This window comes from Metarhizium acridum (assembly GCF_019434415.1).
Source record: "Metarhizium acridum strain ARSEF 324 chromosome Unknown scaffold_276, whole genome shotgun sequence".
Taxonomy (NCBI): domain Eukaryota; kingdom Fungi; phylum Ascomycota; class Sordariomycetes; order Hypocreales; family Clavicipitaceae; genus Metarhizium; species Metarhizium acridum.
Genome location: NW_027094025.1, coordinates 1562368 through 1578682, shown reverse-complemented (window position 1 = coordinate 1578682; position 16315 = coordinate 1562368). Strand labels below are relative to the sequence as shown.

The 16315-nt window shown below is 53.3% G+C and overlaps 4 protein-coding genes across 5 annotated transcripts; 1 reads left to right on the top strand and 3 right to left on the bottom strand.

Annotated features, from left to right (window-relative positions):
• Positions 1 to 618: 618 nt before the first annotated feature.
• On the bottom strand, positions 619 to 1540 carry VMA21 (vacuolar ATPase assembly integral membrane protein vma21). 2 transcript variants are annotated; one of them, XM_066120460.1, is made up of 3 exons: positions 1124 to 1540; positions 946 to 1037; positions 619 to 880 (listed from the first exon to the last, which is right to left on the bottom strand). In XM_066120460.1, the coding sequence occupies exons 1-3, from the start codon at positions 1213 to 1215 to the stop codon at positions 738 to 740; spliced, it is 327 nt and encodes a 108-aa protein (XP_065974748.1). In that variant the 5' UTR covers positions 1216 to 1540; the 3' UTR covers positions 619 to 737. The 2 variants fall into 2 exon arrangements, with proteins under 2 accessions (XP_065974748.1, XP_007813857.2); XM_007815666.2 differs by lacking the exon at positions 1124 to 1540 and having other exon boundaries at positions 946 to 1113.
• A 178-nt stretch (positions 1541 to 1718) lies between these two features.
• Positions 1719 to 7675, top strand: FUN30 (DNA-dependent ATPase fun30). Its single transcript, XM_007815665.2, has 2 exons — positions 1719 to 3884; positions 3940 to 7675. The coding sequence occupies exons 1-2, from the start codon at positions 1967 to 1969 to the stop codon at positions 5103 to 5105; spliced, it is 3084 nt and encodes a 1027-aa protein (XP_007813856.2). The 5' UTR covers positions 1719 to 1966; the 3' UTR covers positions 5106 to 7675.
• On the bottom strand, positions 6017 to 6352 carry J3458_013468 (uncharacterized protein; the record flags this gene model as incomplete). Its single annotated transcript, XM_066120459.1, has 1 exon — positions 6017 to 6352. The coding sequence occupies one exon, from the start codon at positions 6350 to 6352 to the stop codon at positions 6017 to 6019; it is 336 nt and encodes a 111-aa protein (XP_065974747.1).
• Positions 7676 to 11810: 4135 nt separating the features above from the next.
• On the bottom strand, positions 11811 to 15832 carry CHS4 (Chitin synthase 4). The gene has a single exon (XM_066120458.1). The coding sequence runs from the start codon at positions 15049 to 15051 to the stop codon at positions 12958 to 12960; it is 2094 nt and encodes a 697-aa protein (XP_065974746.1). The 5' UTR covers positions 15052 to 15832; the 3' UTR covers positions 11811 to 12957.
• Between the last annotated feature and the right edge of the window lie 483 nt (positions 15833 to 16315).

Genomic DNA, 16315 nt, shown 5'->3' with positions numbered 1-16315 from the left:
AGCCCCGTTCTTCTTCTTACCCTTTAATTGGACCGCATTCTTTTATAGACCTATTTTCCTTTATATATATACACAAGCTAGGGGATCAATGGAGTTTTGGCGATGCCGGAAATAGCAACATTGATTCAGTCTGTTTGAGAAGTCAACAAGTCAACAATGTCTTGGAATTATGGTTGTTTTTACCACAACTTATTCTCGATACCCGATCATGATGGTTAAACCTAACAGCTTGGCCGGGGGGGTGTTGTTCGATGGAGAAGAGGGTACTTGCTTTGACGGAATCAAATGTGGCGAGACACGCCCGGGTGGTTAGCACGGTCGCAATGGAGACTGTTGCCAGGCGTTCAGGGAGAGGCCTGGTAGGTCGACCGACGGATGTTGTTTTTGTGTGAGTGGGTTTGGTTGGCGGACTGGGAGGGCCTTTTTGACAGCGGAATGAGCGAGAGACAGGTCACCAGGGCCTTTGATTATCACTTATCAACTAAATTTATGCGGCATTCACGATCTGGCTAAGGCGGGAGCAAGCAGCGCATTACTGCCACTATAATAGGCCTGTAGATATCATGAACAAAACAGGAATGTATGGAATTAAATTGGGAAATTGAACAGAGATACGCGCCTCGAAAAGTTGATGACCTTGCCCTTTGTTTGCGACAGCTTTCCATGTCACAATAATGATGATACATGATGACTCAGAGATATACATGAGAATTGCATGTCAAATGGCAGCATATTGCTCATTGGTCCTTTTTTGTCTCTGGTTTCTTGACACCCTCTCCCAGTCTCGCCGAATCATCCTCCTTCATTGCCACAATAACGTAGCTTATAAGCACCACGTTGGCCAGAAGAGCAGCCAGGCCTCCTGCAAGGGAAGAGTTTCCTGCTCAAGGGCATGAGTAAAGAAAGTACTGGAGGCTGGCGGCACAGTGAAGAGGTACGACGAACCTTTGAAAACGGTGTGAACGGTCAGAAAGTATGAGCCTATGGGGACGACGATCATGGCGAATGTGAAGCCGAGAAGCTTGAAAATGACATCTCTGTCCATGGGGGAAGAAGAGGAGGGAGGGCCTGGGGTCAGCGGCTGATTGTGAAGCTTGGGGTTTGAATGTGAGTGAGGACTTACTTGGGGACGGCGGGGGATATGTTTGACTTTTCGGGCTGGTCGTCTTTTTCGAGGATGGTCTTTTCGCTGCTGATGATGCGGCGGGTTGCCATTGTGGGCGGGGTAGGGGATGGACGGGGTTGGGAACGGGGGAAGGCTTGTGGTTGTTTTCGTGTTTGTAGCCGTGGTGATGGGTGGTTGTGATGGAAGGGTGAATGGTGTATGTAGGTGTAGTTACTCGGTACGATGGTAGTTCGGGTGCCTCTCCACTTGTGAGTACCTACTTTACGTAGAGGTAGGTAGGTAACTAGTTCAAGGATGGGAAGGGAAGTGCGGCCGAGCCTACCAAGCGCCTTGGCTCAGTCTGTAACGTTTGTTTATTTATTCAGGTGACACTTGTAGGCAAATTATTCACAGTCGTAGGCCGTTTATTTCAAGGTTCCTTAATGGTAGTTATATTCCTCCACTAAGGGAAATTTAAGAAGTCGCCGGCGAGGCCATGCATACTCCGTACCTCGTTCTGTAATGAAAGTCACACGTGACTTCGCGAATGGTGGCGGGCGCCAAAGCGCGGCGCGACGCCAAGAGCCGTTACGAAATTCAACCCACTTTGGGCGTCCAAGTTGTTGGAGTGGTTTCGCACCATTCCCGCGGCTCCCAACACTTTTGCCGCTCGAATGCCTTTTCTGCACTGAGAGCTGGGCCACGAGGGGTGCGTGAGCCGTGTAAATTGCTTTCATGAGTATCGAATCAGCTGCTATACCCACTCTGTTTGCTCTTCGTCGTCATTTTTTGCCGAGTTGAAATTCTTTGCTTGCGCCAGCCAATGTTGGTGTCTTCTGCCTTCACTTCTCCTCCTTCGCCATGATCGACTCATCGCCTCCGCCGCCAATGCGGCACTCAAGTCCCGCTCCACGAACACCGTCCATCTCACGAGTCCCTACTCGCCTTGAAGACGTCGACGAATTAGCTGGGGCCACTATTCCCTGCTCACCCTCTGCATTTTTGCGCGACCCGTCACGAGAACGGGAGATTACACAACCGACACAGATTTTGAGCAAGCCGGGTCTGGCATTGGCCATGGACCGCTCCTCTTCGCCCGCTAGCATCATCGAAGTTCCTGCTTCTTCGCCATTCCAGCCAAAGGAGCCCTCGAGACTGGGTTCTCGCCTCGCACCCGCGGGAACCTTCTTTCGGCCACCGCCTCGACCACCACCACCTCGTTCAAAGGAATCCAAACGACCCGCCGCAGAGCCAATAAGTCTGATTTCTGACGATGAGGGCGATTCATCGCCACCTAGGGGGGACATTCGGCCCACCACGTTTAAGGCCAAGATTGCCGAATTTGTGTATAACCCGGCTGCTGAGGAGAGAGAAATCAAGACCAAGTTGCGGCAGATATATGATGTTTTCGGAAACAAGTATCCCTCAGAGAGAGTCAGAGAAGCGCTTATAGCGTGTAAGAACGACCTTGATGATGCCATCAGCTGGCTGGAAAGTGTGCCGAAGCAGACAGGCAAGAGTATTCGCCAAGAATCCAGCAAGCCAAATAAGAGGCGGTTAGTATCAAAGGCAGCATTGCAGAGCGATGCAAGGAGACCAATATCACTTGATCGAAACACGTCGCCTTCTCTCCCTTCAAGTCCGCCCCAGAAGAAAGAAAAGCCACAGAAGCGCCGGCTTGTCCAAGGATTGAAAAAGCGGAATGATTCCTCGCCGCAAAAGTCTTTTGACGGGCCAACACCCTCGAGAAAAAAACCCGTGGTTATTGACCTGGTCGACAATGATAAAGAGGATGCGTTTGAGGCCGAGCCGTCCCCCGCCCCATCAGAAGAGGACGACGATAGAGTACTCAACTGTCTTAATACGAGTACTCTCAAGGAACTCGCGGCAATGACTGGTATGAAAGAGGATCTTCTAGAACCCCTCATAGAGAAGAGGCCGTTTGATGACCTGTCACAAGCCCGCCGTGTCAGTGCGACGAAGAAGGCTGGTGCTCGAAAGTCGCCGAGAGTCAGCATAGGAGAGTCCGCTGTTGACGCTGTTGAAGTATTTCTCAACGCTGTGACAGCTATTGACGAGGTCGTTGCGAAGTGTGAAACAAAGGGGCAAGCAGTCAGGAGTGTAATGGACAGTTGGGACCTTGACATGTTTGGTCACAATAAGCGAAGTAGTCGAGCATCCCCCGATGTGGATATGCCCCCTACGCCAAACAGCATGACTTCCAAGTACTCACGACCACTGATACCTCGACAGCCCAAGATGATGGACGGACATTGTCAAATGAAGCCATTCCAGCTCTTTGGTTTAAATTGGATGTCATTGTTGTGCAGCTATGATATTGGCTGTATTCTGGCTGACGAGATGGGCTTGGGCAAGACTTGCCAGGTCATCTCGCTCATGTGTCATTTGGTTGAGGAATATGAAAGGGAACCCAAGGCGAGCCGACCGTGGCCAAATTTGATTGTGGTGCCGCCGAGCACTTATAATAATTGGCTTCATGAGTTTGAGAGATTTGCTCCAGATCTGTCCGTTGTGGGCTACCGAGGCTCTCAGTCGGAACGAGCCGAAATCGCTTATGAAGTCGAGCGAGATCCAGAGTCGTATCATGTTGTTTTGGCCACTTATTCGCAGATCAACTCGGACGCAGATGTCGAGGCCATGCAGTCGTTTGATCTGAATGCAGCAGTTTTTGACGAGGGCCACAAAATGAAGAACCCAGAAACGAAGATTTATCGAGATTTGCGCCGCATTCCTGCAACGTGGAAGATGCTCCTGACTGGTGAGATAAATCGATGCGCAACTATTCCCAGGCTTTTTGAGCTAACTTGGCACAGGAACACCGGTGCAAAATAATCTGCTCGAAATGACTGCTTTGCTAAATTTCATTAACCCACAGATGTTTGACGGCTACATGGATGACATTCGATATATTTTCAGCCAAAAGGTTACGATTAAAGACGTGTCAAACGGAGCTTTCTTGTATGCCGAACGTGTTAGACGTGCGCGAACTATCTTGGAACCGTTCATCCTGCAGCGACGAAAGGACCAGGTTTTGTCAGATATGCCGCCAAAGATTTGCACCGTTGTGCACTGCGACATGACTGATTCACAAAAGAAGACGTATGCCGAGTATGAAGAGCTTTTCAAGCAGGAGCCATCTTTACGTGCACCCAAGGCCAAGGGGCGACAGAATGATCAAAACAATGTGTGGATACAGCTCCGCAAAGCAGCATTGCATCCCCTGTTGTTCAGACGGCACTTTACAGATGAAATGGTTGCAGAGATGGGCAAGATACTAATGGATAGAATCCCACAATCTGAGCTCCATCAGCCGGATATCAAGCATCTGGTGCAAGAACTCAAGAATTCATCTGATTTTGAGCTCCACCTGTGGTGTCGAGACTACCCCAGGTTGCTCAAGCAATTCGACATCCCCTCTGCGGCGGAATTGGACAGCGGCAAGGTCACAAAGCTACTAGAGCTTATCAGGCAGTATCAGGAGAACGGGGATCGAGTGCTCGTGTTCAGCAAGTACTCTAGGCTGATTGAGCTTTTACAAGAGGTTCTTGCTCTGCAGGGCGTTGATCACCGTGTTTTGATGGGAAATACCAACGTTTCAGAGCGACAGACGCTCATCGACGAGTTTAACGAGGATGCAAGCATCCCAGTGTTTTTATTGACGACTGGCGCGGGCGGTACAGGCATCAACCTCACGGCCGCCAACAAGGTCATCATCTTTGACCTGTCGGACAACCCGCAAGATGACATTCAAGCGGAGAACCGGGCCCATCGTCTCGGCCAGAAACGAGACGTCGAAGTGATCCGACTCATTGCTTCGCAATCAATCGAGGAGCTCATCTACAAGGCGTGCCAAAAGAAGATTGAGCTCGCCAACAAGGTCACCGGGGCCGGGGCGCTGGAAGACACACACGGCCCAGAACAGAACATGGAACAAGAAGTTCGCAAGATGATGCTGGCAGGGAAGATGACGCCCCCGTAGGCCGTAGGGATCGGACGTTGTCACGCCCCGCCAACGTGGCCAAGGAAGAGGGAATTAGACGCTCGGGGGTTGCATGAGCGGGTTATGTCGGCGCAAAAATAGATATGGGGTAGCCTTTGAGCATCCGTTTAGACATTGGCATATGACATGGTCTGAGAGGGGTCGGAATGGCATCTTATAGTCAACATGGTAGACGATAGACAAGCATACAGCGTACGTCGTGTCAGTATGTACCTTTGGCTCTGGGAACAAGATTCACACCGCCACGGGGTGGGCAGAGATGAAGCAAGCCCCAGGTGCCCTCTGGCAAATCACCCTCGCCAGCGCAAGCACGCCCTGCAACCCCAGCTCGCGGCAGTCCTGCTTCTCCCCCATGCAACCCCGGTCCCGCGTCCCGCCCCGATTGTCTCGCAAGCAGGTCATCTTGTTGGTCCTACATTCCGCCGCACGACGTAGACGCGCTTGTTTATTTTCCAAGCCTACACTGTCACCGACGTACGACCTTGCCGTAACAGGACCAGGGTGCAAGGACGACGTCGCGGGAAAAATAGACTTCACCACGACAGACCGGGGGGGGGGGGGGGGGGGGGGGGAACCTGGGAAACGAAAACGAGAAAAAAAAAGAAAAATGGAAAAAGGCGCATCAAGCGCCAAAAATAAATTATCACCGCGGGGCGGGCCCTTGCGGACCGGACCCTGATGGTGGGAAGGAAAACCCGTGGACCCGGACGCCATTTGGCGCGGCACTAGTGCGTGTTCGTGGCACGGACGGGTATGAACTGATGGTTGTTTGACTTTTTGGTTTTAATTTACTACCCGGTCGTGCCCAAGTAGAACTCTGCAGACCCTTTGATTAAATCCATCCACGGGCGCTAGTAGAAAGAAAGAACAATGCGCTTCGTGCAAGTTTCTCAAGCAGCCAAAACCAAAACTATGCTTCCAAACACTTGCCTCTTTCCGAGGGGGGATATCTCCAGACCAAAATACATTAAAACCTTACATTTCCACAGATCCTTAAGCCCCTGCCCAAACGCCGAAGCTGGCCCTTTCGCTGTGGGACCGACTTTGTGTAAAACAAATAAATAGCTTGTGTAGAAATATGGGAGCTGCGTCTTGCATAGCGCCCCGGCGTGAAATGAAGTCGATTTGCTAGTCGTTGTGTTCTGTCGTTGTCGTGAAATTTGCTTGCCGTCTTGCAGACGCAAAAGGCTGTCGGGGAAAATATATATAAGGAAATAGGGTGGCATTGCGAATCAAAACTTCACCGCCAGGTAGAGTGTAGACGACGGCGGTTACTCGACCTCGTCTTGAGACCAACGTCCCCTCTCATGATGAGGCTCTTCCACCGTCGATTTACGCTGTGTCTGTCCTTGCCCAGATTGCGAGCACAGTCGTGCCACTCCGACTTGGAGAGCTTGAGCTTCTCCAGGACGAGCTCGACTAGGACGCGGTCGTCTTCTGCACTCCACTCCTCGCCGTCTGCTTCCACCTCGATCTCTGTTCCGTTGCCATCGCTGGAGCATCCGCCCCCTAGACGGTGCATGTCGTGAAAGTCGGAACGTTCCAAGCCTAGTGGTAGCCGCTCTGGAGCTATCCGTGCACGTTTTGGCGTTGTCGGAGCAGCGGGCTCTTCAGGTCGGTCGTCTGAGCGTGGTTGCGACTGCTGGCTGTCGCTTCCCGACTCGACATCGCTGTCCATGTCCTCTTCTTCTGATGGGACATCTTCCCGGCCCATGTCATCGCCGCCAGCACGGCGACGTTTGTTGATGCCGCGCGGAGGTGCAGACCTCTTGACTATTCTTCTCGGAGCATACAAGTCCTCGCTATTGTTGCTTGAGTCTGAGCGCGTAGGACGTGCCCGCAGACGAAGCTTCATCGGCAGCGCAGCATGAGCCAACGGAGGTGTAGGCAGCTGCGCCAAGGATGGCGGCGGCACCATGGACAGCGAAGAGGCAGAAGCGGGCGTCGCAATGAGCGATTGTAATGATCGGCAGGTCGTCATGATGTTGCCGAGAGCCGTGGCAGAGGTGATCGTGGGAGGACTGGCGGGAGGAGAGAAGAAGCTGGACTGGAGCGCGGGCCGCGACGGCTGCGCCGAGTCGCAGGATAGTGCTGAGGGGAGAAGCATTGTGAAGTCGATGTTTTCGGCGTCAAAGCAAGAAGCTTGATGTTGTTGAGGTTGGCGCCGGCGGCCAGCGAGGTTGGTTGGGCTGCGATGCGAGTCAATGACACGAAAGTGCGCCCGAATGCGCCCGAGACGGGCAGAGCAAAAAGCGTTGCGCTGGTCGGATGGGATGCGAGAGCGCTGAGATTGTCAACAGACAAGGCAAGTGGCAAGGTTAGGAGCGAAATTGTCGGCAAGCAAAGGCGACGCTCAAGCAGCAGGCTGTGATTGTGGTTTGGTTTGGTTGCGTTGCGTTGATATATGTGTGTAGGTGGACGGATGGCGCCGGAGGACCAAAGAGAGGCGGAGGCCAGAATATACGACCATGGAGAGAGGGGGGTGGCCGGGGTGCCTCAAGTCGAGAGTGGGCGACAGTTGCAGCACTTGCAGCAACGGGTGGTCTGACTGTCAACGGGCAGGTGCATTGGAGGGGAGGGGAGAGACTTGCCCAAGTTAAAGAGGATGCATGGGCCTAATATGGAAGCGGAAGTGGAAAGTGGAAATGGAAGGGAAGGGGCAAGGGGAAGGAAGGGCAGGGGGGCGCGGGCTTGGTGGACTTGATGGGCTTCGCTCCAGAGTTTGGCTGATGTGCACCGGAGGACCTGGGCCTGAGTGGTTGAGCAAGGGGGTTGAACTGCTCCAGATGTCGTGCAAGTTGGCGCGGACGAGAGTGACGGCGTGGGTACATGGTGCCGGTTGCGGACGCCAGCCAAGCCGAGGTATGCTGCAAGTACCCAGGTTCAGGGGACGGGGCACTCGGCTGCTGAATTGGGGCAGCAGAGTCGTCTTGGTGTGGGTGGGCTCAGCTCTGGACAACTGCTCAGGCAGGTCAACCGGTGCTAAAGCTCTAAGCTACGGTGGGGACTGGGCACTGTCGCTCCGCTAAACTCCCCGTAGCTAAACGGGTCGGGAGGAGCCTCGTACCCGCTCGCCCAGCACCCATGTCCTTGGACCATCCATGGCTCCTGGCTTGCGAAGCTGCTTGTTGAAGGAAGGAACCTGGGAGCGTACGGACGTTATGCGGTGTAGCTCGTCACATAACACCTGCATGGCCATGACGACCAACATTTCTCCACCACCTCGCTGCTTCTCAACGGGACGTCTCCGGCCGAGCCAGACGCACTCCTTGTTCCGAAGTGCTCTTGAATTGCAATTGCCGTCATTGTTCTCATGGGCAGACGTCAAAGTCGTCAGTGATTACTGAAGCGAAGGAGCCTAAGGACCCAAGAACCGAGGCGTCCTGGGCAACGCGTGTCTCACACTTCGAGAGCAATCCATCTCACAGCCACCGAGCACAATACTGCGCATATCAAAGCGCCGAGCAGATCGAAGCAATCATCTTGGCTGTACGAATTGCGGCTCTTGCAGCGGCAGATCAGAGTATGCCTCGGTGCGCTTAACCGGCGCCCTTGACCAAGCCCATCAACACATCCACTTTGTTCCTCTTTACTCTCCCTTTGCTCACTTCCTCCACAACACTGTTTTTCGAGACTGGTTGTGTGTCTGGACTGGCCTTTGCGCAGAGGGTGACTTGGCACCACGACTGCTCACATTCTGAGCCTCTCTTGTTTTCTCAATTCCGGTAGTCCTGTGTAGCAGCACCGTCGTTCAGGGACCCTGGCTGCCCTTTGCACGTCGTCATGCAAGAAATATACAATGCACGGTCCTTGATATCTGGCTGTTTCTCCCTTCGATACCGATAGATCCGAATCGGTGTCGGTTGACGTGCAGCTGGCCCCGGTCCCGGTCCTAGGCTTGGTCATGTTATAGTTCTGATGTGTCTCTTGCAACGAACTGTCCTGTCTAAGAAAAAAAAGCAAGCATCATTGTGCTGTTCCCAAACAACGAAGCCACAACAAGTCCGTTTCACCTCTTTACCCCTCCCAGGCTGGCATTTGCCTGGCAACCGTACAGCACCAGTATTTGACTTTCTGAACCGTTTCATGCGTTCCCACTTGCCCGGACAGGACGACATGACACAAATACAGTGATAACTATATTGTTTGTGGAGACGATGGACGGGAGGGCCGTGTTCCCGCCCTGCCGCCATCACATCACGACTGCTTGCACGAGCTGATCTATTATTGTCGATGAAATTACACGCTTGGTAAAAGAGGCGGCGCAGCGGCTAACGTGCTTCCTAGTATGAGTGCATCTGGGCAAGCTTTACTCTGTGTGTCTCTTCCACCGACAGCCCACGAACCAAACGAGTTAGCAATGTGCAGTTGTGGGTTAGGACACACTTTGTTAACACAGCAATTAAGACGTTGAGCATGCCCACGATACCCAGACTACGGAGTCGAACCATCCGGATCCGGTGCTGCAGGCTTCCCCAAGATCACGAACCCTACACGGGCCTCTGCGGTTGCTATAACTGCACTATAATATTGGGGGTCTCTACCCACAAACCAAAGTGAGGAGAAGAAAAGATTGCTTCATGCATCAAGGGGCCCCCATCCTTCGCGCAAACCATGAGCTACTACCTTGCTCTCGCTGCGGAGTAGTGCTGGAGAATCCAGCTGCAAAGTATTACAGTGTCATGCGTTTCTGCGCTTTCCCCCAGTATCAAATGCAAGAAGGGCTCCTCTAGTTCCTTTGCCCCTGCAGTTGCATAATGTCTTGGTGCTTGGGGGGAGGCTGGTCGAAGAGGGGTTCGGTTATCGTCTCTGACGATCTCCCTCTTTGTATTTTGAGCCAGATCGGTTTCCTCAGAAACAAAGTCCTTGAAGGTTAGGACGTCAAAGAAAAGGGCCTCCCTTTAACAAGAGACGTCCCCATCGACGCATTGTCCTTCTCCCTTGGGTCCATCGCCAGGAGTAACAGCCCCCCTCCCCCTTGCAAACTCCTCCTATAGAGTGCCTAGTGACATCCGACGACCATTTCTGTTCCTTTGTATTCCCTTTGTGAGGGAATCATTGGGAATATTGAACCGGAGGGTTGAGAACTGCAGCTCTTTTAGCTCGTTCTGGTTACGCTGAAAAGCGCCAGGGAGGGCACAGTCGAATCTCACATGTGTGGATGGGACTGTCTGGCGCATGGATAAAAGACTCGAATGACGATGCAGTTATGCAACATGGCTTATCATGTTGGGCTCGAGGCTTGGGTGTTCATGTAGGTGCCAGTCTGGGTGCAGCTACCGTGCAATCATTCTTGAAGCGTTAAACACCTCAAGTCGTGACTAAGTTGTCTGGTCATATCTAACGGTCAGCAGGTTGCGTTCGTTTTTTGAGATGCATACGTCTTTTGACAAGCATTCATGACCACGGCCATGCTCTGCTCGTTGACTGCCAATGGCTACACACGGCCTCCCAGAGGAACGCTCAAGCTCGTGTGCAGAAATTGCAGCTTGCTCAGATGACATTGACGCGTCTCGACTGCCGACGTCGCGTTCATCACAGTCTGTCGCGTAGCAGGATCGGCGCCCAATCAACCAGCACGCAATTATGGATCACTTCCAGTCACTTGAACGGCCTTTAAAAGTGTCTCACCAGCCCCAAATGTCTCTCACCCAGTCGCGGCGGGACGGCCCCTGATGGCTTGCGCCGCGCACGTTTTTCTTGTAACTACGCATCATCCATGATCCCATGTCGTCAGCGCAGTTGTTGGTTGCTGCCAGCTCAAGGGTCTAGGGACCAGACCCGGCAAACGTTGGCAAGCGTTGGCCAGATGGACTCCGTGATGCAATGCCGTTGTGCATGGATACACGGAATTCAACACGAGCCACAGAGGGAGGGATAAGATCGGGGCCTGGGTGACGAATCTGCATTGGCATTGAGAGCTGTTGTGCGCGTCCGTCGTCGTGTACTTTCTCAGTTTGCTCTCATGCACACATTCGGAGCAAAACTACCACCAAGAACCCATCTCCCTGCATCCTCGGCCCTAAACAAGAGACAATCTGTGCATGTATGCGCCGAATCCGAGCGAGCCGTTTTCATGCAGGGCAAACACAAATATGAACCGGCGGAGCTGGCTCAGTCCACTGCCCTTTCAGGCAGAAGCGCACTTGTTATCCCTCGCATAGGTGAGACGTAGAAATGCACGCTGTCGCCATAGCAAAATCCAGTCGATCCTGTTCCCTGCTACCCCAGAAAATGATGACCCAAAAAAAGAAGGCAAAATTAGTAGACATTGAAGCCAAGACAAGGCGCAAGGAAAAGGACTATGGCGTGAGATGGGATGATGGAATCTTATCGATTAGACACTTCTTCCCCCTTGAGCTATTACTCAGGTAAATGGGCAAGTTTAACCTTTTTCCTTCCGTTCAGCGCCCCCCTTCGCTCATCCATCCGCCTGCTCGCACGGCAGACTAAAGCAACAAGTTGTGCCCGGGAGAGTCGTCAGTCACAATCGTCTACACAAGGCTCTGGGCACACGTCGCCGAACAGTATCATGGCAAAGCCTACCCGTTTCGTGTCCAGCACCCATAACTAAACAGTCGGTGATGTAATCTTGTGGCCAGGTCGCACCCGGCATGACAACATCGCCGACAGTTGTAGCCGCATTCAAGCACTTCCACCACGACTCGGCCCACCCATGACAAGTCCCGTCTCGGACAGAGTATATTAAAATATGCTGCGGCATAGCAAAAAGTATATAGAAAACTCCCAACTCCCTCATCACGGGGTTCTGACCAAAAGTGCCAACGACGTTCAAAATAAGACGACATGAGAACAAACCCCGTGGAATCCAAATCAACGCAATAACAATATGCAATGGATCCTATTGCGGCAATATCGCAACCCCGGCAGCGTTACTCCTCCCGGTATATTACGTTTCCTCCTCAACATGTAAAAAAACAAATCAGCAATTCGTCTGAGACGTCTAAAAGAAAGATGGTAAGAAATCGCGAGGAAAAAAATCAACTCCACGCCAAAAAGCAATTCTCGTCGATTCAGACGCAAAAATTTCGCTGCAGTCCTCAAAACCACCTCCTCTTCAAGATGCCCGTGTTTCTATGCTGTTTCCTCGCCCAATACGGTTTTTCTGTCGTCAATGACCAAGTCCATGGGATGACCTCCGCCATTAACGCTCATCTATCAGTTAGCCCAACCATGTATCCAGGGTACAGTACAGATGATGCGCCATGGAATCGCGCAAACGCTATACAAGACCCTTGCAACACGTTGGGGATATTTTGTTTCGAATATACGAAAATGATGATGAAAAAAGAATGAAATAATTCCATGACGTGTATGTCGAGTGTCTCCGGCTATTCCCAGCAGCAATCCAACTGGTTGTGGGCAGCGCGGCCGCCTGCTATAAAACGTAGGGGAGGGGTATGGGTATCCAGTCCAGGCATCGTTGCTGATATCAGTCGTAGTTTTTTTTTTTTTTTTTTTTTTTTGCCGTTGGCAATCATTGTTCGTAGCCAATCTATTCTTTCCGCTCGCCAAAGCCCTCGGCCACAACAACCCTCCTACATGACGACACAGTCCTTGTCGTCTTTGCCGCTCTTCTTGTCACGTGGCGGTGCAACGTCCATGGGAGTACCTCCTCCGCTGACAGCGGCTTCAATGACGGCAATGCGTTGCTTGGCTCGTTCATCACCAGCGGAGGCGGCTTTCACGTACCAGACATTGGCCTCGAGAATGTCCCGTCGACAGCCGATGCCCATTTCGGTAAAGTATCCCACGGCGTACTGAGCTTTGACAAAACCTATACCAGACATGCCATTAATTTCACAACTCGTCAACGTACTCCGCAGACTGGGGTCAATTGTATGCCTGTCTTACCTAGCTCGGCAGATCGTCGTGCCCATTCGTATGCTTCCTCTGGATCCTTTTCCAAAATAGGAGGAGCTCCAACCATGTACCACGCGCAGAGGCCCATCATTGCAGCCGCATGCCCGCGTTCAGCAGCACCGGTATAAAAGTGCACGCTCAGGGCAGGGTCGCGAGGACAATTCAGCCGACCATGTTCGTAGGCATCACCCATTCGGTAGTTAGCCTCCGGGTGACCCAGGTCTGCCGCCTGGGTAAATAGCTCGGCAGCATAGCTCGCATCTGCAAAGATGTCATCACCGTACCCAGTCTCGTACAGGCAGCCAAGTTGATAAGGGGCAGCGTTGTACTGCGAATCAGCAGCTTCAGCAGCAAGCTTCAGCCACTTGATGCCTTCACGGTATCGCTTCTCGCCCAAATCACCAGAAAGGCATGCCTTGCCCAAGCGCGTCATGGCACCCGGGTGGCGTTTCGAGGCGGCAGTCCGGAGAAACTGGACAGCCTTCACAGGGTCTTTCCGGCACCCCCACCCAAATTCATAGCACAGAGCGGTGCGGTAGGCAGATTCGGCGTGGCCGTGCTTAGCCGCGAGAACGAAGAGCGGGAAAGCTGAGTTGTAGTCTTCTTTACCCTTGCTGAAGAGACCAGAGGCGTAGCCATCGGCGAGGTAGTATTGGGCAAAAGGATACCCGCCATTTGCCAATCGCTGAAGGATCTGGCGGGCTTCGCGAACCAGGTCGTAAGGGTTGGTCACAGACCCCTCGACGATGGGGCTGTCAAGATCCCTCAATGGCTGCCGTGGGCTCTTTTTCACCTTGGGGTTCGACACATCTAGGCCTTGCTCTTGTGCAGTTGAGATGAGAAATACGGCAAAAGAATACTGGGTGGAAGCAGAAGTTGTCTTCTTCACATTCTGCCGATACATTTCCAGTGTTTTCTGGGTGCTGAGAAGAGATGCATTGTTCCCAATGACGGTTCGAAGATCCGAGTTGTCCAGTGAGAAGGACGGGGGAGCCTGCTGGGGGTACGGGACCTTGAGCAGTTCTGCATACGACGATGGTCTCGCATCGGGAGACTTGCGAGACTGCACAGAAGGAGGACGCATGTGAGAGCCGCCAGGCAGAAGGCTGGGGGATCTGCCGCGCGGGCTGTAGTCCGAAAGGGTCGAATATGACGACTGAGGTCGAGGGAGAGAGTTTCTTTGGAGGTATCCCGACGTGGGTGTCAGGTGACGCCTGATGTGGCCCTCATTTTCCGGGAGATCGGAAGACGACGATGGCGGAATTTGGCCGGCTCCTCTGCTGGGACCTCGTGCAGGATGTTCTTGCTGTTGGTGGTGGTACTGGAACTGTGGAACAGACAGATTCCTGGGCAAGTTTCCCTCGATGATGGAACTTCCCGGCGAGTCACCATTCGGCGGGTACTCCGAATTATCGTTGACGCCGGAGACGGAGCTCGCGCGTGTTGAAGCTGACGACTCGGCGGACGGTTGTTGCTGCGGCGAGGTGCTTGCTGTGTCGTCGGACTCGCGGCTGTTTCGATTCACATCTTGATTTCGGACACGATCCTTGGGGCTCATGGTGGACGTTTCGAGTCGTTGGAGCGATGCGGCCGGGAGGCTAAGATCTAGTGATGAGTCGGCGAACTTTGCTGCTAGCGCATCGACGTCCGGATGAACGGGCCCAACGGTGGGCGGTCGAGACTGCCGGGTGGTGGAGGTTTCGGACAAGGGAATCATTTCAGATCCATCCATGGAGGAAGCCGACGATGCATGACTATAGGAGTCTTGCACAAGACCAAATTGCGCAGTTTGAGGCTTCGCAAGTTCAATATTGGCATTTGACGGTTGAGCCCAGTTCTCGGCATGAAAGTTGACCCTCACAGGAGAGGCCGGTGTGTCCCGTAATCGAGCACTGCCCCCCCCAAGTGAGGGAGCGTCGACGGTCTTTCTGGGGGCAGCGTCTGTGGGAGGCAATACATAACCATGCCGAGAAGTGTGATCGCGATGATCGCCGTGGGAAGTAGTCATGGTATGAGGCGGAGAGGTACTGACGGCGGCCATGGTTGGAATTGCCGATGGCACGACTGTCGTCAAAGAAACGTCGCCGGTCGTTGAACTCGTCGTCGGTCTCCTGATTCCTGCCAGCAGCACATGCAGTTGCAATCGGCGAGAGTGGTATCTATAGACAAATCGGGCGGGTTCTCGAATTGCAGCAACCCACGACGGGAAGATGCTACCGCGACGCTCAGTCGTTGCCGGTTCTTTCAACGTAGTTCTTTCAACGTAGTATCTCAAATTGAAAGAGACAAAAATTCCCCTTGTCGAGTCTGACGAGGTGGAATTGCACGGGGCCGCAGGAGGTGTCTGCGTGGAGCCGCAAGGGGGGGGTGTCTGGTTCCGTAACACTGCAGCTCACAACCGGGTACGGGAATTCAAGGATTGAGATTGACAAACGAGGGACGTTGAGATGTTGAAACTGTCGACTGGGGAGGGAGGGAGGCAGCTGGATAAGAAAACAAGACAATTAACCCGGCCGCAGCCCTGAAGAGCGGTGGAGGGAGGTTAGGAGACGACGTCAATGGAGAAGAAAATTCCACCATCCGAGGGTGAGGAGTCGCCGGGCCAGGCGGAGGCACAGGCAGAGACGGAGGCAAAGGGGGAGAGCCAGGGTGCCTTGGGTGGGCGCCCAGGCGAGACGGACCAGTTGACCAGTTGACAGGCCAAGCATTGCCCGAGAAAGCAAGCCCAGGCTGTCAGCACCAAGGACGGGGGCTACAGGCAGAGGCGGTAAGGTAAGCATCAATTGATTGATTCTGGTGCACATGTGCTTTCAAAATCCCCCGCTAGAACCAGCTGACAGGGACAAAGCTAGCCGCACATCCAACCTTGGCAAGGACGTTGAATGTTGGAGGGGGCCAGGGTCCAGCTACACAGGAGCTTATTATGCTCGAGGAGATCATCTGGGCGCCCGCTGGACCGGGACAATCTGGACGACGCCCAACGCAGATCAACCACGGCCACATCGGGGCATCTGGGCTTTCTCTCTCTCGCCTCACGACACGGTTGTAGCCAATGCAGAACGGCGCCCATGACACCCACTCTGTTGCGCACAGCCAAAGGCCACGTCTATTCATGGCACTCTGCACACTCTTCTGCCATTGCTGATGCTGTGCAGCCAGCCCCCATCCGACTATGCGTGCCATGGTGTGTGTAGTGGAGCGAGATGCGGCGGCAGCGACGGCGACGGCGGCGCCTTGTGCTCATCGCCAGCCGTGAGTGTCTCATTTGTACTTGCTTGATGCCGTGCTAACAAGTAACAGCCCTT

Coding starts and splice junctions, on each gene's coding strand:
- CHS4 (XM_066120458.1), bottom strand. CDS start 15,051: ATGGCCGCCGTCAGTACCTCTCCGCCTCATACCATGACTACTTCCCAC.
- VMA21 (XM_066120460.1), bottom strand. CDS start 1,215: ATGGCAACCCGCCGCATCATCAGCAGCGAAAAGACCATCCTCGAAAAA. Junction 1,038..1,123: donor ATATCCCCCGCCGTCCCCAA/GTAAGTCCTCAC, acceptor CCCCATGGACAG/AGATGTCATTTTCAAGCTTC. Junction 881..945: donor CGTTCACACCGTTTTCAAAG/GTTCGTCGTACC, acceptor GCCCTTGAGCAG/GAAACTCTTCCCTTGCAGGA.
- FUN30 (XM_007815665.2), top strand. CDS start 1,967: ATGATCGACTCATCGCCTCCGCCGCCAATGCGGCACTCAAGTCCCGCT. Junction 3,885..3,939: donor GTGGAAGATGCTCCTGACTG/GTGAGATAAATC, acceptor AACTTGGCACAG/GAACACCGGTGCAAAATAAT.